General features: G+C 40.0%; 1 protein-coding gene across 4 annotated transcripts in view; it reads right to left on the minus strand.

The window, feature by feature from the left end:
- Window positions 1-1,390: 1,390 nt before the first annotated feature.
- The window catches only part of LOC140485760 (transmembrane protein 144-like), a 74,840-nt gene continuing 52,458 nt past the window's right edge, over window positions 1,391-23,772 (minus strand). For all 4 annotated transcript variants that reach the window (XM_072584264.1, XM_072584266.1, XM_072584263.1 and 1 more), the window contains 5 exons: window positions 21,174-21,292; window positions 15,474-15,593; window positions 11,844-11,941; window positions 8,129-8,182; window positions 1,391-2,760 (listed from right to left, as the gene is read on the minus strand). In XM_072584264.1, the coding sequence (XP_072440365.1) occupies window positions 2,677-2,760; window positions 8,129-8,182; window positions 11,844-11,941; window positions 15,474-15,593; window positions 21,174-21,292 (475 nt within the window). In that variant the 3' untranslated portion in view covers window positions 1,391-2,676. The remainder of the gene's footprint in view (window positions 2,761-8,128; window positions 8,183-11,843; window positions 11,942-15,473; window positions 15,594-21,173; window positions 21,293-23,772) is intronic.

Genomic DNA, 23,772 nt, shown 5'->3' on the forward strand with positions numbered 1-23,772 from the left:
ACCAAGGAGAGGCCCGAGGGAAATACAGAGACTGTGGCAACCAGATAGAGAGGATGTTGCATTTCCAAAAAACCACAAGGCAACAGCATGACATGGTCAGGACAAACAGGGAAGTGGATATTTGATTAACTGTAGTGTCCTGGGAAGCAGCGAGGATCAGAGGTGCCTTATATATCATTACACAAGTCCCTTAATGTATCAGGCCAGTTACTAAGGAGGCATGTAGCCTTTATTGATTGAGGCATAGAGTTTAAGGTTATGTGGGAACTGCATAAAATGTTAGTTATGCCACAGCTAAAGTATTGTATGCAACTTTGGAATCCACATCATAAGAGGGATGTGATAGAGTGGAGAGGAGATTGACCAGAATGTTGCCTGGGCTGGAGACTTTCAGTTATGAAGACAGACTGCACAGACTTGGGTTGTTTTTTGTAAAACATAAGCGATTGAGGGGGACATGACTGAGATTTATAAAATTATGAGGAGCATGGATAGCATAGACGGGAATAAACTTTTCTGCTTAAGGGCATAGATTTAAGGTGAGGGGCAGAGATTTATAGAAGATATGAGGAAAAACATTTTCATCCTGAGGGTGATGGAAATCTGGAACTCACTGCCTGTCAGGGTGGTAGAGGCAGAACCTCTTAAAACATTTAGGAAGTATTTAGATGAGCACTCGAGATGCCAAGGTATACAAGGCCCCAGGCCAAGTGTTTGAAAATGGGGTTAGAATAAATAGATGGCTGTTTTTGACTGGTGCAGGCACGATTCAAGTGATGGCCTCAGCAAGGTCTGCAGAACCGATGAGCAAAAGACTCCCAGGCACCAAGGCCAAGGCTCCGCTTTTGGAAGGACAACTACATTAAGTACTACATGTAGGAAGTTAAATTTTTCTTTAATAATTTAAATTTTATTTTAATAGCTATTTCATTTGCCAATTTAGGAACTTAGCACTTCAAATACAAGTGGTGCGGTTTTTCAACTTTAGGGTATAAGTAGAATAAGCTTTTTTTGCTAATAAAGGCCCTATAGATCCTAACTTGCATTTTAACATTGATTCAAGTACGAATCAATATTTTACTTTAAAATTATTTCACATAAAGCTGTTATTTTCAGGAACACAACCACAACTTGTGAGAAGTAAATGAATAACAGCTTCAGTAACAGCATGGATGAAGCAAGCAAAGTGTTGTTTGAGGTCGAGGTAATTGAGGCTACAAGGTCAGCTTAGGGAGAACTACAAGTCTGAGTCTGAAAAAGGTCCAGTTCCACTGAAGACAGTGACAAAAAAAAAGATAATGGTCAATGCAGTTCAGCTATATTTGGCATTCAATGAGTGGTTGAGCTGATGTTATACTTAATGCACTATCCAATGTTCACCAAAAGACAATGAAATTTGGAATTTTATTTTGTGCTAATTAAAAGAATGAACTTACACACCTACAGTCTAAAAACCATGGAGACTTCACCCACATATTTGTACATATTGTGCACAATGCAATAATGTGTTACAGTGGTCTTATTGATCACTACATGTTAGTCAGTACAGAAGAGGAACCCAAGGCAGTGCCTGTACACCTTTAACACTGCTTTGAAGTGCCATTCTAATCTTATGCGCTCAAATATCTGAGTGGGACTTGAACCTACAAGCTCAGAAGTGAGAATTCTGCCAAAGGAAGAAACAAATTAATTTTTCACAAGTACTGGCCCCTTTTGGAATATTGCATGCAAATCTGGTCTCCTTTCTATCGGAAGGATGTTGTGAAACTTGAAAGGGTTCAGAAAAGATTTTCAAAGACGTTGCCAGGGTTGGAGGATTTGAGCTATACGGAGAGGTTGAATAGGCTGGGACTGTTTTCCCTGGAGCATTGGAGGCTGAGTGGTGCTCTTATAGAGGTTTATAAAATCATGAGGGGCATGGACAGGATAAAGAGACAAAGTCTCTCCCCTGGGGTCGGGGAGTCCAGAACTAGAGGGTATAGTTTTAGGGTGAGAGGGGAAAGATATAAAAGAGATCTAAACTGCAACATTTTCACATAGAGGGTGGTACGTATATGGAATGAGCTGCCAGTGGAAGTGGTTGAGGCTGGTACAACTGCAACATTTAAAAGGTACCTGGATGGGTATATGAATAGGAAGGGTTTGGAGGGATATGGGCCAGGTGCTGGCAGGTGGGACTAGATTGGGTTGGGATATCTGGTCAGCATGAATGAGTTGGACAGAAGAGTCTGTTTCCGTGCTGTACATCTCTATGACTCTTAAGTCTTAATCACTTCCTGGTGTCCTTGTTTGGTCTGTAACTGAATTAAATATTTACAAGCTATACTACAATGTTTTATTAATTAGAAATTCTTATCTGTAGTAATTCCGATTCCAAGTAAAGCACCTCTGGCAATGGTTACGTATTTCTGAATTAGAACAACAGTATGAAGGTCAGTAAATGTTCACAATTAGAAACAATTATAGACTCATAAAAAGGATTTAAATCAAATTTTCTGCAACTTCATGGCTTACTTCTTTAGGAAGCTGTATAAACAGCTGTTGCAAGACTCTGCACAGTAGCTGAGACTGTGGTAACATCAAAAGCAGAACTTTGATCCAAACCATTTCAATATTTAAAAGCACCAAAAGCAACCAATTTCACAATGATGCCATCTTCTGGTTCGTTCTCTGTAACTACACCTTGGAAAATGCAGTTGTTAATGCTCCTGCTGATATAGTGCAGAATGCTATGCCAAGAATAATATAGTTCCGCAATCCCTGTGGGGAAAGAAAATTGTGAAAATCAATTCTTACCAGTTGCACTTCTACTGTGAAAACACTTATTGTGGCACTAAATAAAAATATTAGTCACTAATAAATAAGTTAATCACAAAATTTGCTGTGTAAGAATTCTTTATTGTTCATTTCAGGTTTCTCAAAAATATGACTCAAACAATAACAAGTCTGAGCTTTAGAAAACATTAATTGCAATATTCCTGTTTTGTTTCAGCATGTATTATGTATTTTACATTTTTCTCCTATTTTACAAATTCATCTCCTAATTAACTTATTTATTTATTTTTAGCTTGCCCATACCAAGCATCCAGATATTTCGAGGGATCTCCTGGTATGCTTCTTGAAGTAATTGCTGTTATAAATTCAAAAGCTGCACTGATTTATTTAGTGTTCAATAACATAATCACCAAAGACATTTGATTGAAAGATTACATCCTAAAATTCAAAGGTGCAGTAAATTAGTGTATAACATACAGAGCCACCAGTTCGTATGCTGTTCTGAAACAAACTCTTTTAAAACAAACAATACCAAAATATTTTCCTTTCAAAACAATATGATGTTAATGGCCACTTGGCAAGCATTACACACAATTAATTGTTAACACATCTGGACAGTTCATGGATCATAGCAAACATTTATAAAGTAAGTTCTGAAAAAAGTACTTCTTTTCAGATTTATTCTCTTAATAACAAAAATGTTTCTTTGAACCAAATGAGCTAGTTATCTCAAAATTGATTGACTTTAAGGTAACACTTTAAACACTTTAGTGGGCGGCACGGTGGCACAGTGGTTAGCACTGCTGCCTCACAGCGCCTGAGACCCGGGTTCAATTCCCGCCTCAGGCGACTGACTGTGTGGAGTTTGCACGTTCTCCCCGTGTCTGCGTGGGTTTCCTCCGGGTGTTCCGGTTTCCTCCCACAGTCCAAAGATGTGCAGGCCAGGTGAATTAGCCATGCTAAATTGCCCATAGTGTTAGGTAAGGGGTAAATGTAAATGTAGATGTAGGGGTATGGGTGGGCTACGCTTCGGCGGGGCGGTGTGGACTTGTTGGGCCGAAGGGCCTGTTTCCACACTGTAAGTAATCTAATCTAATCTAAACAATGTTTTGAGCATGCCAAATGAATTGAACCCGTTTTGCAGCACATCTTTGAGGTGTTAGTTCTTCTTTGGAGGTGTGAATCAATAAATCAACATCAACTTTAAAATGAGAACAAAATCTAGAGAGAGAAAAGGCCCAATACTTGGTTGAATATTCAATATAATTATTCTCAATTAGCATCCATTATGGCTTCAACATGTTGCTGCCTCCCAAATCTGTTCCTGGAATTTCACATTTGAATTCTGATCGGGCTGTCACCTCTAACAGTTATGAAACAACTCTTTTCAAATCACAAATAACATCCTAGGTCACTGTGGCAAAGATTCATTCAAACAAAGAAAATGGGTGAAGGATTAGATCACTTAGCCCTTTGAGCCTGTTCCACCATTCCAATATGATCATCAAACTCACTTTCTGCTTGCTCCTCAAACCCTTTGATCCTATTAGCTCCAAGAACTATATCTAATTCCTTCTAGAAAACATTCAAAGTTTTGGACTCAACTACTTTCTGTGGTAGAGAATTCCACAGACTCACCGCTCTGTGGGTGAAGAATTTTCTCATCTCATTCATAAATGGCTTACCTTGCATCCTTAGGCTGGATCTAGTCTCCTTTGTGAATGGGAACATCTTTCCTTTGTTTATCCTGTTAGTCTTGTTCAAATTTTATGGGTTTCTATGAGAGTCCCTCTCATTTTGCTAAACTCCAGTGAACAGTCCTCACTGATCTAATATCTCTTCATAAATTACAGTCTAAGGATATTTAGGATTGAGACGAGGAGAAATTTCTTCATTTAGAGAATAGTGAGCCTGTGGAATTTGTGACCACAGAAAGTAGTCTAGGCTAAAACAGCGTATAATTTCAAAAAGGAGTTGTATATGGCACTTGGGACTAAAGAGATCAAAGGTAGTGGGGGAAATGTGGGAACAGGCTATTGAGCTGAAGGATCAGCTTCGATCATATGAATGGTGGAGCAGGCTCAAAGGCCAAATGACCTACTCCTGTTTCCATTTTCTATATTTTCGTCAGTCCTGCCATCCCATGAACCAGTCTGTTAAACCTCTGTTGTAGTCCCGCCATAACCAGAACATCCTTCCTCAGATAAGGAGTCAAAATTACACACAATATTCCAGGTCTGATCAAGGCCTTCTACAATTACAGCAAGATATCACTGCTTGTACGAGTCCTTTCACTATGAAGGCCAACTTTCTATTTGCCTGCTGCAACTGAATGCTTACCTTCAGTGATTGGTGTACAAAGATACCCAGGTCTCATTATACCTTCTCCCATCTATCACCATTTCAACAATAATCTGCCTGTTTTTACTCCCAAAAACAGATAACCTCACATTTATCCACATCATACTTCATCTGCTAAGCATTTGCCCTCTCACTTAAGTTGTTCAAATCGCACTGTATCCTCCTCGCAGTTCACCTTCCCACCCAGATGTGTGTCTTCTACAAACTTAAAGATAATTCAATATCTAAATATGTATGGTGTCTAAGCACTGATCCCTGCAGCACCCCACTAATCACAGTTTACCATTCAGAAAAACACCCAATTATTCCGACTTTGCTTCCTGCCTTACAATCAGTTGTCTACCCATGTCAGTGCATCACCCCCAATTCCATGTCAGTACACGAACCCCCAATCTCATGTCAGTACACGACCCCCAATCCCATGTCAGTACACGACCCCCAATCCCATGTCAGTACACGACCCCCAATCCCATGTCAGTACACGACCCCCAATCCCATGTCAGTACACAAACCTCAATCCCATGTCAGTACACGACCCTCAATTCCCATGCCAGTACATGACCCTCAATTCCCATGCCAGTACATGACCCCCAATTCCATGTCAGTACACGACCCCCAATCCCATGTCAGTACACGACCCCCAATCCCATGTCAGTACACGACCCCCAATCCCATGTCAGTACACGACCCCCAATCCCATGTCAGTACACGACCCCCAATCCCATGTCAGTACACGACCCCCAATCCCATGTCAGTACACGACCCCCAATCCCATGTCAGTACACGACCCCCAATCCCATGTCAGTACACAAACCTCAATCCCATGTCAGTACACGACCCTCAATTCCCATGTCAGTACACGACCCCCAATTCCACGTCAGTACACGACCCCCAATCCCATGTGCTTTAATTTTACATGCAAATCTCTTGGGTCCAACATAATCAAAACCTTCTGAAAATCTAAGTAAACTACACCCACTGGCTCCCCCTCATCAACTCGCCGAGTTACACCCTCAGAAAATTCCAGTAGATTTGCCCAGCATGATTTCCATTTTGTAAGTCTATGTTGACTCTGTCTGATTCGGTCACTGTTTTTAAATCTTCTGCTATTGATCCTTTTATAAGAGACTCTACCGTTTGTCCCACTACCGATAGAATAGAATCCCTACAGTGTGGCAACAGCCCAACAAGTCCACACCAACCCTCTGAAGAGTAACCCACCCAGGTCCGTTCACTTTCTGCTCCACATTTACCCCAGACTAATGCAGCTAACCTACACATCCTTGAACACTATGGGGAAGTTAGCATAGCCAATTCAACTAACCTGCACCTCTTTTGATTGTGGGAGGAAACCAGAGCTCCCAGAGGAAACCCATGCAGACATGGACAGAATGTGCAAACTCCACATAGACAGTCACCCAAGGTGGAAATCAAACCCAGGTCCCTGGCGCTGTGAGACAACAGTGCTAACAACTGAGTCATTGTTAGCCAGGCTAACGATATCACGCAAATGATCTGTAATCCTCGGTTTTATCTCTAACACCCTTTTGAAATAATGAATTTAAATTAGTTACCCTACATGCTCTTCTTGATCTGACTACAGATTTTAACATGACTGACTATACCGTGCATTGTCACTCAGTTGCATGGGACTACTCTCATTTGGATTTATTCTTATCAGTCAGCAGCCAGACAATCACTTGCAGTAGCTTATCAACACCCAACTCCCTAAAATCCCTTTGCAGGATCTTATCCATCTTTCTCCCTATGTCAATATGGACCATGACCTCTGGCTTCTCACCATTCCCTTCAGAATATCCCACATCTATTCAGAGACATCCTTGCTCCTGGCACCAGGGAGGCAACACACCATCCTGGAGTCTCACACATGGCCACAGAAATGCCAATCTGTGGTCCTTACTATACAAACCCCAATCACAACCACTTGCCTACACTTCCTTGCTGTTGCTTTCGTCCGAGAGGCTAACTCCTCCTTCAGACAGTATGCTTCTTTGAGTGGGGAAGAGCCACAGGGGATCCTGTACTGCCTACCTGCCTGTTCATCTTGGCGATCCACTCATCTATCTTTGGTGAGACCACATCCCTGAAACTCCTTCCTGTAAAACATTGCCTCCTGTATGCTCCTCAGTGAGTCCAACTGCCACTCCACAGGATCACTTCCTGCAGACATAGTCATCAAGGACATTTGATGTTTCCCTGATCTCTCACATTTCGCAGGAGGAACATTGCACTTCATTAACTTGCCATTATTACTCCTCTAGTTATTATTGGATTAAAAGGGAAGATCTTACTTTGACATACCAAAACCCTGCTCGCCCTCCTCAGGGAAGCCTGATATTTACCAAAGCCTGCACTTTGACTAGCAGTATTTCAACTTCACTGTTAATGCTGTGCTGTTTCTAAGCTACAACCAAATTTTCTAACACCATCTCTTTCTCTTTCATTGTTTCAAGGAGGGAGGTTGGAAAACACTACAGTAGTGTAACATTGCACAACTTTACCCAGCTCATCTACTGCCAAAATCCTCCTTCATGACCTCATTTATAGAACTGACTTTTCCAATACATCTTGGCTGTTCTCCCACATACTATCCACTGTAAACTTGAGGTCATCTGAAATTAAATTGCTTATGTTTTAACTCTCAACACCTTTTTGAAATAGTGAAGTTAAATTAGTTACCCTATGTGCTCTTCTACAGATTTTGACAAGACTGACCACACCATCCGTTATCATTCATTTACCTGACAAAGGAGCAGTGCTCCGAAAACTTCTACTTTCAAATAAATCTGTTGCACAATAACCTGGTACTGTCTGATTTTTAACTAAATAAATGCATTTTATGAATTAGTTTGAAACCAGAAGCTATTTTCTCCATTAGACAAGACTATGATCACTGAGCCAAAGCTTACAAAGTTACTGTATTTCATTAAACTATAGAAATAAAAAATGTAGAAACAGTATAAACACTTACTTTTATTTCTTTGAATACAAGTACTCCCCATAAAGCAGCAATGAAACCAGGTATCTGAAGAAAAAAGCCGTATTTATACAACGGTATATGATTTTCATTGACAAAGCAGTCTTTTTGTCAAGAAAATGAAACTACATTTGCAATAGTACACAACTCTTAAAAATGGCATTAGTAAATCACAAGACTCCTTTTCCCCAACATTATAATTTAAATCCCTTTAGATATAGTAAGCAATTTAGTGTTGTGTAACAAAAGATCAGTTGCCTTTCAGTGTTGCAACTAAACTCAGAGCTGAAAGAATTACTTCAGTGGACACATCTGTAAAGCTGCGCTTTTCCAGCACCACATGTTTTGATGCTGCAAAGCAAAACAATCATTTGATAACTTCCAACGAATATTCAAATTAATTGAATTATTGTATCCAGTTTCAGTTCTAATAAATGTCCAGGACTGGAAAAAGTACCTTTGCTCCAGCTGGGCTCAGTATGAAGGTCCTTAATTACAATGTACAGTATTAAATTATTTTTCCATTGTTGTAAAATCTTCTTGAAGTATTAGCTTATAATATCTACAAATATGAATACACAAAATGCATAAAATATGCACAGAAACGAAACAGTTTCATGATATTGGTTAATAACCACTAAAGTTACCTAAATATTATTAATCAAATTTGTTTTGAAAATTATTCAAATATTTATACAAGTATAAGCATTAGGCCATACCCAAGTCAAATTTCTTATCATTCTAGACAGCTCTCCAACCAAAGAGCCTTAAAACCCACAGTCTTCTGAAATTCTCCTTGTCATAAATCATAATATTCACAAGAACCTTTGTCAGTTATTTCATTGCTCTTATAAAAGGAAAATACTGCAGATGATGGAAATCTGAAACAAACAAAACTCATCAGAAGTGGCAGCATTTGTGGAGAGAAACAGAATTAATGCTTTAAGTGTGGTATGACTCTTCTCAATCCTCCACAGTTGATGTTGGACATGCTGAGATTCTCCATCGTCATCAGTTTTTGATTCCATTGGCTATGTTTGGATCAGAAACTTTGTCATATTAAGGAATCCTGCTTCTTCACAGGAGGATTTGCTGGGAAATGGGTGAGCTTCAGGATGCAAACTTTCTTGCCTCTGTTCAGCATTCAGATCGACATCCAGTTAGTTTAATGAAACAAAGACAAATGAGTCTATTCATCAACCAAACTGGAGCCCTTTTAGAGCTTGAAGTCAAGATTCACACCCTCCTCATAAGCCTGGGATGTTTGTGGTTATTTAAGGATTCAAGCATGGCTCTCAACCTTGATCGCCCAAACCCATTTTGATGCTAATTAATTGGCATGACTCTTGTATTTTAAGTTTTTATTAATATCCCACATTAAAACACATTCAATTTACAACTCTTCCTTTAAAAAAATTGAAAATATTGCTGAATGTGTCTGTATTCTATTTATCATAACTACTAACATTTGAGTATCTTATCATGCCTCTTAAGATATTGCAGATTTGAATAAGTTTTTAAAAAAATGTCTCAAGTTTGGCAAATCCTTTTCAAGGTGACTTGAGGTCATAAACCTCGTGAAATCATGTATGAAAGCAGCTGGTGCAAGTGCCTTGAAGAATTGTGCTACATCATTCTGCCTACTCATTCCTCTGATGTCAAATGCTCAAGATGTCATTCTTTGTCATGTAAACATCTATAAATATTTATCAGGATTGTTCAAACAGCCCTCTGACTCCAAGTACATTGGTTGAGTCAATAACTGAGGTTAGACCGTAATCTAAGGTTATGAAGCTTCCAGACTACCTCGATACTAAAATAACTTCTAATACTATAAGAACTTGAGTGCATAATTTTGTTTTTCTAGTCCTTTCTAAGTAGTAAGGTGCCAGCTCCTTTTCAATGGACAGAAATGGGACAGGGGTGTCAGTTTGAGGTTGACTGTAAGGTGGGGAGAGGGGGCTAAACAGTCAAACTTAAATTTGCAAACATTAAGAGATTTTGGTTCAGATTTTGCAGTTAGCTGTAAAGAAATGACATGTACTGCTGATTTCAGGAAAAAATGCCCACAAGGATTCACTGGTTTGAGATAACCTGGTCTATTGTTATGATTCGATTTTGAATTTACAGGGAATTCCTACAGCATGCGCAATAAGAACATGGAATACAACTTACTTTAATTATTTTACTTGGTCAGTTCTGCTATAACATGTCTATCATTAATGCGAATTGGCTGTATAGGAAATACTGTTTCTAAAATTTGAGCTTGTAAAATGATTAGAAGACCAACACTTTTGTTATTTGTATTGAATGATTTTTGTATAGAGTAGGGTCACACAGGAATGTGACAATTATATTATAGAAGAAATAACAGTGATGTGAAATATGAGTGGGACAAAAAATGGGATTAACAACTGAAGAAAAATCAATTTTGATTTTAAAAAGCATCAAATTTCAAGCATTAGTCTGAGGGAATGAACTCAGACTATAAAATTGACCCAAAAGGTTATTCATCAGTAATTAAGATAATTAAAAACTCTTTTGCACCTCATTCAACACAGTTTAATTTTCACATTTTCAAAGCTTTCACCGTAAGAATTGTTTTCAATTATAATATCTCACTGATTCTGTTTTTCTTTCATCTCTAAAGCCTATGGCCATGCACCCTGTGAAGGTGATGCGATCCACTATCAGCAACCTCCAGATTTTCATCCTTGCAGACCATACAGGGTGCTGTCAGTTGAGAGTTTCACCTTCAATGCAATCACAAATTCTAGGCCTTCTAGGAGGAAGCAGGGGGACACAGTGGAAACCAATGCAGACACAGGGAGAACTTGCAAACTTCACACAGTCACCCAAGACCAGAATCGAACCCAGGTTCCTGGTGCTGTGAGGCAGCAATGTTAACCAGTGTGCTCCCATGCTGCCTCTGTTGCCACTTGAACCTGTCACGGAGATGAATTTCTCAAGAAATATTCCTGCTATGGCTTCTGTGAGCTAGGACAACACCTTTTCAAATAGGAGCACTCCATTTCAGTCATACTCTCTGCAGACAGCTGATGAGGTTAACTGTTGGAAGAACCACACAGGGATCTGCCATCATCCCCCTCCCACTTCCAATTTGCCACCAGATCCCCTAAAACTTTGCCCTCAGAATCACAGGATTGTTATAGCACATTCAATTCTTCAAGTTGATATTGGCTCTTTGGAAAGCCAATTCAGTTACTCTATTACCAAATGCCTTTTCTTGAAGTGCATTTGCAATTCTCTTTTGAAAACCATCACTGAAATTGCCTTCAGTACCTGCTGAGACGGTGCATTCCAGACCATAATCGCTCATAACAAAAACAAAATCACTACCTTTAGCTATTTTTGTACTTTTTTTGGTAAAATGTTAACTTTGTAGTTTGTTAGTGCTTTGAATTAAAATTGCTGAATTGTCAAATGCTCTGAAAACTGTCACCTAAATATAAATGCATAGTGTGTTAAGATAATTGTTTAAACAAAACTGGGAAATATAAATGCATAGTGTGTTAAGATAATTGTTTAAACAAAACTGGGAAATTGATACTATGTCAAAACTGTCCCTCAGATGACACAAAGCTGTATGGATTGAAAAACATTAGTGAAACAAGGTGCAATGACTTTGGGAAAAAAAAGAGTACATCCCCACAATCTAGAGCATAAGGTTAGGACCTGATCAACTTACAGCGGTGATTATTGGAAAACTAACGACTGCACTGAGGAAGTCATTGGCCAGGAACCAGCAGCAGTTTGCAATGGCCCACATCACACCTGAAACAAAGCCTGACAAAGAAAATAGCGTATTAGTTTTGCCTTTGTTTTCTACTTAAGTTTTTATAAATATCATGTACAGTAATAACATATATCGTTCTGACAGTGGGCCTGGGCTAAAATTGTATATATTCTTTTCAGGATGTCACATATTTCAGCATCTTGTCACAAAACATTTATCCATATTTTGATAACCAGTATTGTAATTTCATTGAAGTCCGCTCTTAATGGGACATTCACAGAATTAATAAATAATGCAAGTTCATAACATTCACTCGAAGACAATGGTTTAATTCACCTGACCTGCACATCTTTGGATTGTGGGAGAAAACTGGAGCACCCAGAGGAAATTCACGCAGATATGGGGAAAATGTGCAAACTCTGATTCTCTTTCCCCAGATTCTGCTAGGCCTGTTGAATTTCTCCAGCACTTTTATTCCACATTCTCTTTGGCTAAAGAAATGACCTCTGATTCACTTGTGAATTTCTTGATGATTATCAAGAATGATGGCACGGTGGCTTAGTGGTTAGCACGGCTGCCTCACAGCGCCAAGGACACGGGTTCAATTCCCACATCAGGCGACTGTGTGGAGTTTGCACATTCTTTCAGTGTCTGCATGGGTCCCCTCTGGGTGCTCCAGTTTCTCCCACAATCTAAAGATGTGCAGGAAAGGTGAATTGGTCATGCTAAATTGCCCATACTAATAGGTGCAGTGTCAGGGGTAAATATAGGGTAGGGAAATGAGTCTGGATGGGTTACTGTTCGGAGGGTTGGTGTGGACTTGTTGGGCCTAAGGGCCTGTTTCCATACTGTAGAGAATCTTATCTAATTCACACAGTCACTAGAGGGGGGAATCAAACCTGGATCCCTGGCGCTGTGAGGCAGCCGTACTAACCACTGAGCCACCATGCCACCTAATCATCAAGAAGTTCACAAACCAATCAGAAGTCATTTCTTTACTCAAAGAGAATGTGGAATAAAACTGCTGCAGAAACTCAATAAGTTTGGCAGAATCGGTGGAGAGAGAAGCAGAGTTAACATTGAGTCCAAAATGAGCGCTGTTTGAAGACTTCTTCTAAATTTACTGTTTTCTCTCTCTCTGCAGTTATCAGACCTACTGAGCTGCTCCAGCACTTTGTATTTGTTTCAGATCTCCAGCATCCACAGTACTTTGTTTTTAGCTTGTGAGAATATGGGAGTTACAACCACAAAGTTGAAGCAAATTGTATAGCTGCATTTTAGGGACAACGAGAAAAGTATGAGCAAAAAGTAAACCAAAAGCTGCAATGATAAATTTGCATGCAAAAAGAGGAGACTCAATCATAACACACATGGCCTGGTGAGATCAAATAGCCTGTTGCTCTGCTTTATATTCTATATAATTGTGACAAAATATGTTATTCATGGAGTGATACGTTAATGATACCAATGTTTAATAAGGCTTAAGATAATGGGAATGTCACATGTTAAGCATCTTTAATGTCTATTTAGCTTATCTTGGTAGCATGAATTGTATGTAATCTGGGGTCTATGGAGACTTTGCACATGACATATGCAATTTTGTTTGCTGGAAGCACATCCAGGAAATAAGAGCACATTACCAGGCAATGGCCCTCTCCAACAAGGCCGACTCTAACCATGCCCTTGATATTCAATGGCAATAGCACTGTTGAATCTCTCATTATAAATGTTTGGGAGTTACCACTGAGGAGAAACATTGGGCAGCACGGTGGCTCAGTGATTAGCACTGCTACCTCACAGTGCCAGGGACCTAAGTTTGACTCCAGCCTCAGGCGACCGTCTGTGAGGAGTTTGCACATTCTCCCAGTGTCAGCGTGGGTTTGCTCCAGGTGCTCCGGTTTCCTCCCACAATCCAAAGATGTGCAGGTTAGGGGAATTGACCATGCTAAATTGCTCACAGTGTTCAGGAGTGTGTAGGTTAGGTGCATTAGTCAGCGGTAAATGTAGAGTTATAGGGTAGGGGAATGGGTCAGGGTGGGTTACTTTTCAGAAGGTCGGTATGGACTTGTTGGGCTGAAGACCCTGTTTCCACACTATAGGGGTTCTATGATTCCAACTGGACTAAGTATAGATGGATACAACAGTAATTCAGACTGGGAATTGCACAGCAACTCATCTCCTGACTCCCCAAAGCCTGTTTGTCATCAACAAAGCACAAACCAGATATGGAATACATTAGTATGGAACACACTCCAACCACCTGGATGAGCTCAAGAAGATCAACACTATCCAAAGAAAGTAGCCTGTTTGATTAACATTGCTTCCACCAACTTAAACATTCACCCCTACCTCCACCATTGACACAGTCACAGAAGTATGTACCATTTACAAGATGCATTGTAGTAACTGCAAGTTGCTTTGAGAACACTTTCCAAAACCACAACTGTTACCATTTAGAAGCACAAAGACTGCAAATCCATGGTAATTCCACCCTGTATAAGTACGTCTCCAAGCTACACACATTGATAACTTGGAACTTTATTGCCATTTCCTCAATGACACTGCATCAAAAATTTGAAATTCATTCCGAACAGCATTGTGGGTGTAGCTAAACCAGTTAATTGCTGTTGTTCAAGGCAGCAGCACACCACCATCTACTGAAGGGAAATCAGGATGGGTAACAAAGGCTGCTCTTGCCAGGGATGGCCATCTTACATGAAAAATATTAAATAAACATTGAATACTATCTCATGTCTATTAATTTGTTTAAAAAGTTTTGGTAGCACTAGTAGCATCAGCACTAAAATACCTCCTATCTATTTATCTAATCATCCTGTTCAGAGATTTTATTCAGAGCAGGTGGGACTTCAACCCAGGCCTCTCGGTCAGGGTAGGGATGCCACCATTGCACCACAAGTACTTCCTTTACCATATAACTTATCAATATAACTCAGATTCATAGCTTAGCTTACAACAGGTGTGAATAAAAAAAACTAGGGAACCTTCTCTGAGCTGCCTCCAATACTAACATAGATAATGGGCTCAAAACTGTTCACAGTATTCCATCTGAGGTCTATCTTGTGTCTTTCTATGGTTTTAGCAAACCACCATACTCTTCTACTTCATTTCCTTTACAGACCAACATTCTATTTGCCTTCCCAACTATTTGCTGAACATGGAAGACAGTGTTTTGTGATTCATGGGTGAGGAGTCCCAAATCCTTCCGTTATGTATTTTTCTGCAGTCTTCCTCCATTTATTCAGTTCCTCTATTCTTCCTGCCAAAGTGCAATACCTCACATTTTTCCACATTGTATTCCATCTGGAAAGTTTTATCCACTTGTTTAACCTGTTTATATCCTGTCTTTACTGGGTGCTTTGCCAATTTCTTTAAGACACTACTTAAAACTGACCTCTTTGACCAACTTCTTGAATACCTGATAAATAAGTATGTTACTGTTGATAATTTCACCTCCTTAGTTAATTGTTTCATCGTGTAACAAAAAGTTGTATTAAAGATTTTGTTAAAATATTGACAAATGGAAAAATAAAAGACAGTGTACAATGACATTCTACTTCTTACCTGGCAGTACTGCTTTTGGGTAAACCTTTGGCCTGTTCTTCATTATTGCACAATAGATCAGAAAGTAGACAGTACTCGTGAGAAATATGCCACTAAAGTGTGCAAAAACATAGTCTAGATCTGAGAGTAAAGCAAATTTTTACAATTACCCTCAAGTCTGTTCAGATATTGCGTTAAGTCATAATATTGGTCACATTTGGCTGTCTGTCATAAATGCACTGATTTAAAGTAAATTTGATTAGTACTGGTCTTTAGACTGAAAAGCAAGTGTCCCTTTAATGAGATGAGGGTTGAATTTCAATTGCAGCAGGAAAAGAAACCAGAAAATCTATTGGGCCATTTAACTGACCTCTAGAATTTGATTCGAAAAAGGAACTTTAATCAAAAGGGAGAGAATTATTTAAAGACCGATTGAAATTTCTTGGGGGTGTCCAACAGTCTCCTGTCATGATTCAGAAGAGAGACCAATAAAACTCAATGGTAAACTGTGGAGGTGCAGTTCTTTCAATTCCCAAGAGATACTTTTAATACCTTTTAAGCTGTGGTGTGGAATCAAGGGCAGTAACTTTTTTTGGTAGGGGATTCTAGTCAAACTTGAAAGGGGAACCAGTATTGTCAATGATGTGAGATTTACCAGTTCCCCCTAAGAATGCATATAGATACTATTGGTAGACTCCAGGCAAACCAACTGGTTACAAGAATTCAAAAACAGCTTTTTGATACATAACTGAATTGTTCGTTTGAGGTGAAAGGAACACTGTGGAAATTGGAACCAGGACAAGCACCATCTCCAACTGAAAAGGGATTTCAAAGACAAAATTGCTACCAATTAAATCTGTTGGAATGGAGATGAGGAGGAATTTCTTCAGCTGTACTCAATGACAGAGAGGGCTGTGGAGGCCAAGTCATTAACCATATTTAAGACAGAGATCAAGGGTTATGGGGTGAAGGCAGGAGAGTGGGTTAGAGAAGCACATCAGCCATGAGTGAATGGCAGAGCAGCCTCGATGGGTTGAACGGCCTAATTCTGGTGCAATGTTTGTCTTTTTCACCATTGCCATCATTGAAAAGGTGTTAACTCTTTGTTTTTTATTATTATTACTTTACCAGTGTCAAATTGCAAAGGCAAAAACTAGTTTGTAACTTTGTTGTGTTCATGTTATGTTGGCACATTTCCACAGAAAGCTACTGAATGAACCACTTAATTTGTGGTGCATATTTCTAATTATATACAATGAATAACAAAATCTACAAACAGGTCAACAGAACACCCATGGGATCACCAATATCAGGTCTTGTAGCTGAAGCAGTAATGTAGAGACTTGAACAAGCTGCTCTCCCATCTATCCAACCAAACATGTCATCCCACTATTAAGGAAAGGGAGAGGAAACCCAAAAACTACAGACCAGTTAGCCTATCAATACGGTGTCAGGGGAAATGAATGAAATCCTGATGAAGGATTAGGCCTGAAATGTCAACTCTTTTGCTGCTCATATGCTGCCTGACCAGCTGTGCCTTTTCAAGCGCCACACTTATTGACTCGAAATTAATGACCTAGAAGTAAGGATACAGTGATTCACAGTGGAAAAATATAATCAGAGCTGGCTTATAAATCGATTTGTAAAGTGTGGGCCATTAATGAATTCAATTGAGTTTGTGAAGAGGTGACTAAAGTAACACAGAAAATAAAAACAATCTTTTATTTGTGCGATCTTCCAAATGTTATTTGGCAAAATCCATAAGAGACTGTTCAATAAAGTTAAAATTCATGGAATTCAAGACAAATTATTATCTTGATTAGGGGATTTAGAAAGTGAAGAAAATCTGCCATCTTTGTTGGGGGCTCAACAATTCTCTGTTTATTAGTGACTTAAGATGTCGAGATAGGGGTCAGCTCAGTGGCAAATAGATATCAACATACATAAATGTAAAGATCTAAAACAAGGACAAACCAAGTATTTTCTAAGTGAAAAAAACCTTAGATGCAGTCAAGATTCAAAAACATATGGAGATCTGTATAGACCATAAAAATGTCATGAACTGATAAAGATGATAATCAAAAAGGCTAATTGGATTTCTGATAATATCTGCTGGAACAGAACAGGTGCCAAAGTCCCAAGGTTACAATCTCAGTAGATAAAGACGAGTTGTTTAACTTCAGGGTCAGGTGATGGGAAGAGGTTGAAAAGGAGAGTCCACGGGGTAAACTCAGCCGATCCAGCAATTGAACTCTTGCTGCTGGCATCAGTCTGTATTGGAATCCAGGTACCTAACCAACTCAGCTAACTGAGCCAAGGGTCACCGTAATCCCAGAGGATCATGGAATGATCTTTCATTGGAGAAATGACTGGTTGTAGCTAAACATGTATCATCACAACTCAGGCAAGGGGTGATGTTATGAAAATGCAACCTTCATGGTAACCTCAATCTATGCTTTGGTGTCACTCTGTATCGCAAACCAGCATCCAGCCAACTGAGCTAACTGACCCTTCCATAAAAGTGGGCAGAAGGTAATTTCTCAGCTGTAGAAAGCACTGGTTAGATCAGATTTGGACTACAGTGTTAATTTCTAGATACTACACATTAGGAATGGTAATATTGGCCTAAAAACATCACGTGGTGTGGACGTGCCGGTGTTGAACTGGGTTGGACAAAGTCAGAAGTTACACAACACCAGGTTACAGCCCAACTGGTTTATTTGAAATCACAAGCATTTGGAGTGCAATTCGTTTGTCTGGTAATGAAGGGGCTGTGTTCCAAACGCTTGTGATATCAAATACACCTGTTGAGTTATAACTTGGTGTCGTGTGACTTCTGACTAAAAACATCTCAGGTGTGGAATGAGGAAGCACTTCTACATGCTTGGATGATTGGAGTTCCTTTTATAAATAGCAATTAATGATATACCAGTTTCCTTTAAAAAGAATGATAAATTTTTGTTAGCCAAAAGTGTTATGGTACCTGGAAAAGCTGGGTGTATGAAGTTATGTTGCAAATCGGCCAGATCATATTGAATACAGAGAGGAACAGATTTCCAGTGTTAAATGACCATTCTTTTTTATTCAAAGTTTGAGAGAAGATTTGTAGCTCGGGTGCTCGTTGTTGTGGTTCTGTTCGCCGAGCTGGGAATTTGTGTTGCAGACGTTTCGTCCCCTGTCTAGGTGACATCCTCAGTGCTTGGGAGCCTCCTGTGAAGCGCTTCTGTGATGTTTCCTCTGGCATTTATAGTGGTTTGAATCTGCCGCTTCCAGCTGTCTGCTGCAGTGGTTGGTATATTGCATCCAGGTCGATGTGCTTATTGATTTAATCTGTGGATGAGTGCCATGCCTCTAGGAATTCCCTGGCTGTTCTCTGTTTGGCTTGTCCTATAATAGTAGCGTTGTCCCAGTCGAATTCATGTTGCTTGTCATCTGCATATGTGGCTACTAAGGTCGTGTCGTTTCGTGGCAAGTTGGTGTTCATGGATGCGGATTGTTAGCTGTCTTCCTGTTTGTCCTATGTAGTGTTTTGTGCAGTCCTTGCATGGGATTTTGTACACTACATTGGTTTTGCTTATGCTGGGTATCGGGTCCTTCGTTCTGGTGAGTTGTTGTCTGAGAGTGGCTGTTGGTTTGTGTGCTGTTATGAGTCCTAGTGGTCGCAGTAGTCTGGCTGTTAGTTCGGAAATGCCCTTGATGTATGGTAGTGTGGCTCGTCCTTTGGGTTGCAGCATGTCCTCATTCCGTTGTCTTTCCCTTAGGCATCTGTTGATGAAATTGCGCGGGTATCCGTTTTTGGCAAATACATTGTAGAGGTGTTGTTCTTCCTCTTTTTGCAGTTCTGGTGTACTGCAGTGTGTTGTGGCCCTTTTGAATAGTGTCTTGATGCAACTTCTTTTGTGTGTGTTGGGGTGGTTGCTTTCATAGTTTAGGACTTGGTCTGTGTGTGTGGCTTTCCTGTATACCTTTGTGGTGAATTCTCCGCTCGGTGTTCTCTGTACCATCACGTCTAGGAATGGGAGAAGGTTGTCCTTTTCTTCCTCTCTAGTGAATCGGATTCCTGTGAGTGTGGCGTTGATGATCCGGTGTGTGTTCTCTATTTCTGTGTTTTTAATGATTACAAAGGTGTCATCCACATATCTGACCCCGAGTTTGGGTTGAATTTGCGGTAAGACTGTTTGTTCTAATCTTTACATTACCGCTTCTGCTATGAGTCCAGAGATGGGTGAGCCGTTGATTTGTTCATGTACAATGTATTCGGCAAAAACGGATACCCGCGCAATTTCATCAACAGATGCCTAAGGGAAAGGCAACGGAATGAGGACATGCCACAACCCAAAGAACTAGCCATGTTACCATACATTAATAGCATTTCCAAACTGACAGCAGACTACTGCGACCACTAGGACACAAACCAACAGCCACTCTCAGACAACAACTCACCAGAACGAAGGACCCGATACCCAGCATGAGCAATATAGTGTACAAAATCCCATGCAAGGACTACACAAAACACTACACAGGACAAACAGGAAGACAGCTAACGATCCGCATCCATGAACACCAACTAGCCACGAAACGACATGACCAGCTATCCTTAGTAGCCACACACGCAGATGACAAGCAACATGAATTCGACTGGGACAACACTACTATTATAGGACAAGCCAAACAGAGAACAGCCAGGGAATTCCTAGAAGCATGGCACTCATCCACAGATTCAATCAATAAGCACATCGACCTGGACGCAATATACCGACCACTGCAGCGGACAGCTGGAACTGACAACTGGAAGCGGCAGATTCAAACCACTATAAATGCCGGAGGAAAGATCACAGAAGCGCTTCACAGGAGGCTCCCAAGCATTGAGGATGTCACCTGGACAGGGGACGAAATGTCTGCAACACAAATTCCCAGCTCGGCGAACACAACCACAACATTCTTTTTTATTTCTATCTCTCAATGTTCATAAGCTTTTAAGGAGGATTATATTTCAGTAAAATATACATGCTCTCCTGGTGATATTTAGATAAAGTGCAGATGTAAATTCATTTGAGGAAATGATACAGAATGGCACTTGGGAGATTTCAGTTGAGTGTGGGGTGCTGGAAAAGGGCTATTTTAAGGTTTTAAAAGAAATTGAGTCCTGATGAAGGGCTTTTAGCCAAAACTTTGATTCTCCTGCTATTCGGATGCTGCCTGACCGGCTATGCTTTTCCAGCACCACACTCTCGAGTCTGATCCCCAGCATCTGCAGTCTTCACTTCCGCCTTCTTGGAGTTTTCAGCCTAACATCCTTACCATTTTAGACCAAGCAAAGGAGATCAGATGACCTTGCAAAGAAAGGCCAAAAGTATTGTACGGATTGACTGCTATAAAGGTAAAAGTCAGAACTGCAGTTGCTGGAGATCAGAGTTGAGAGTGTGGTGTTGGAAAAGCACAGCAGGTCAGGCAGCATCTGATGAGCAGGAGAATTGACGTTTTGGGCAAGAGCCCTTCATCTGGACTCAATTTCTTTTAAGACCTTAAAATAACCCTCATGTACTTTTTTCTGAAGATATGGTACATATTTAGTTTAACCGTTGCGTAAACTGGAAGTCCCCTATCATTAATGTCTGTATTAAAAGTAGCAGTGCCAAACTTATGTGAGAATTGCTCTGCTCTTCTGCCATTGCCTCAGCAGAGAATTGACAGGAAAAAAGCATCTACAAATATTCTTACCGAACTGGCTTGCATTTTTATATTCTGTTTCATTCTTCAGAGCTTGGTTCTTGATATAAATTACAGGCACAAAGCTAGAACCATACAATAACCCTGCCGTCACTGCAAGGGACGAGCCTCTAAAGTAAGTGAGAGGAAGGGAACAAGAATCAGTTCAAGAAGGATACAAAATATTACATTTTCCACATTTTGTTAAGTTGTTCCAATATTTGGGACCAAGTTCCTTTAATAGAATCTTGTTTCGATGGGGGAAATCATTTTGAATTGGCATCTCTGACAAGGAGCCTTGGCCATCTTAAGCACACAATGGTTGGATACAATGGTTACAAAATTCCTCAATACCTGCAAATTCTCAGATCTGTACAATGTACTTGATGAGTGAAGTTTCCCATTGGGAATAAATATTGGATGTTTTGCAAGACATTAAATGTAAAGTTATGTTCAGTCAAAAGATCTCCAGCTATATATTTCTACCATTTTTCCTGATTTGACCCAAGCATTCCAAACATTTTCTACTTTAAAAAATAATAATTAAATATTAAATCCTAACTTCTATCTGTTAACTAATCCTCAATCCATATTAATACATTCCTTTCAATACCTCAAGCTCTTATTTCGTGTAACCTTTTATGTGGTACGCCTTCTCAATTTCTTCCTTATCAACTCTGTTTGTTATATCCTCAAATGACCCTCAAAGCAAATTTGTCAAGCAGGATTTCCCTTTCACAAAACCACATCGACTCTAGTGGACTATGTTAAGCATTTCTAAATGTCCTGCTGTTTCTTCATTAAAAATGGACTCTTGACATTTTTCCTATTGACAGGTATCAGCTTAACTGGGCTATAGATTCTTACTTTCTGTTTTCTTCCCTCTTACACAAGATGTCAAAAAAGCAACTTCCAATCTGCTGGAACCCTCCCAGAATCCAGTTGAGTTCTGGAATATTTCAAACATTGCCTCCCCTGTTATTCCTTTAAAATCCTTGGATGTAAGCCATCAGGTCCTGGCAACTTCAGTCTTAGTCATAGCACTGGCTAGATGGCATATTCTGCCACTGGGTGTTTTTTTGGCATGGGGCACTTAACATAGATTGGGTGGCTAGCTCACTACCATTGCACCAGGCTCAATGTAACATTGTGGTGATGTTCTTTACAGAGGCCTTTGCAGGGGATGTTCTGGTGTCAGAGTTGCTGTTGATTGTTTCCTCGGAGGGTTGTTGGTTTCCTCAAATTGTATCAGAAGATAGTTGTGCTTCTGTCAGAAGCAATCTTCTTTTAGCAGTGTAACATAATTACCTCGAATGCAATTCTTTTATTCTTGCATGCATTATGATCATAAGAAACAGGAGTAGGCCATTCAGCCTGCTCCACCATTCAATAGGATCATGGTTGATCCAATATTCCTCACATCTATTTGCCTGCCTTTTCCCCATAACCCTTGATTCCCCCACTGATCAATAATCAATATCAGTTGTAAATATACACAAGGACTCTGCTCCCCAGCTCTTTGTGGAAAGGACACAATCTTGCAAGAGATGAAATACCTCCTCATCTGCATCTTAAATTGGCAATGCTTTATTCTGAGACTATCCCATCAGCATTTACTTTGTTAAGCCACTTAAGAATCCCATATGTTTCCATGAGACCAACTTGCATTTTTCTCAACTTCAGTAAGTAGAGTCCCAACCTGTTTAAGCCTCTGTTCATAAGAGGATCACTCCATGATGGGGATGTTACTAGTAAACCTTCTCTGAACTGCCTCCAATAAAACAATATCTTTCCTTCAATAAGGTGACCGAAACTTCTCTCAGTACTCCAGATAAGGCCTTACCAGCACCTTGTACAGTTTCAGTAAGACTTCCTTACTCTTATACTTCAACCGACTTGAAATAAGAACCCATCTTCCGTAAGCCTTCCGGATTATCTACTGTAGAGAAAGTGAGGACTGCAGGTTCTGGAGATCAGAGTCGAGAGTGTGTTGCTGGAAAAGCACAGCAGGTCAGGCAGCATCTGAGGAGCAGTAAAATTGAAGTTTCGGATATAAGTCCTTCATCAGGAACAGCTTATGCCCGAAACGTCAATTCTTCTGCTCCTCGGTTGCTGCCTGACCTACTGTGCTTTTCCAGCAACACCCTCTCGACACTGTTTACCTGCTGGATCTATGTGTGAGCTTTGTGATTCATGTACAAGTACATCTAAGTCTCTTTATGTTCAGCTTTTCTCCATTTAAATAATACTGGTCTTTTGTGCTCCCTTCTTAAATGAACAACTTCACTTTATCCCACGTTATATTCCATTTGCCAACCTTTTGCCCACTTAGTTAAACAATATCTCTCTGTAAATTGTTTGTATTCTCTTTGCAACTTGTCTGTTTTTGCACTGTCTGCAGATTTGGCTATGGTACATTCACTTCCTTCGAACAAGTCATTAATATAGATTGTAAACAGTTGCATCACCAGTGCTGATCCCTGTGGAACCCCAGCTGATTACAGGTTACAAAATTGAAAAAGAAACCCTTATCCCCACTCGCTGTTTCCTACCCATTAGCCAATTCTCTATTCATGCCAATATACTGCCTCTAACACCATAGGCTCTTGTT

This window comes from Chiloscyllium punctatum, chromosome 14, assembly GCF_047496795.1.
Source record: "Chiloscyllium punctatum isolate Juve2018m chromosome 14, sChiPun1.3, whole genome shotgun sequence".
NCBI lineage: Eukaryota > Metazoa > Chordata > Chondrichthyes > Orectolobiformes > Hemiscylliidae > Chiloscyllium > Chiloscyllium punctatum.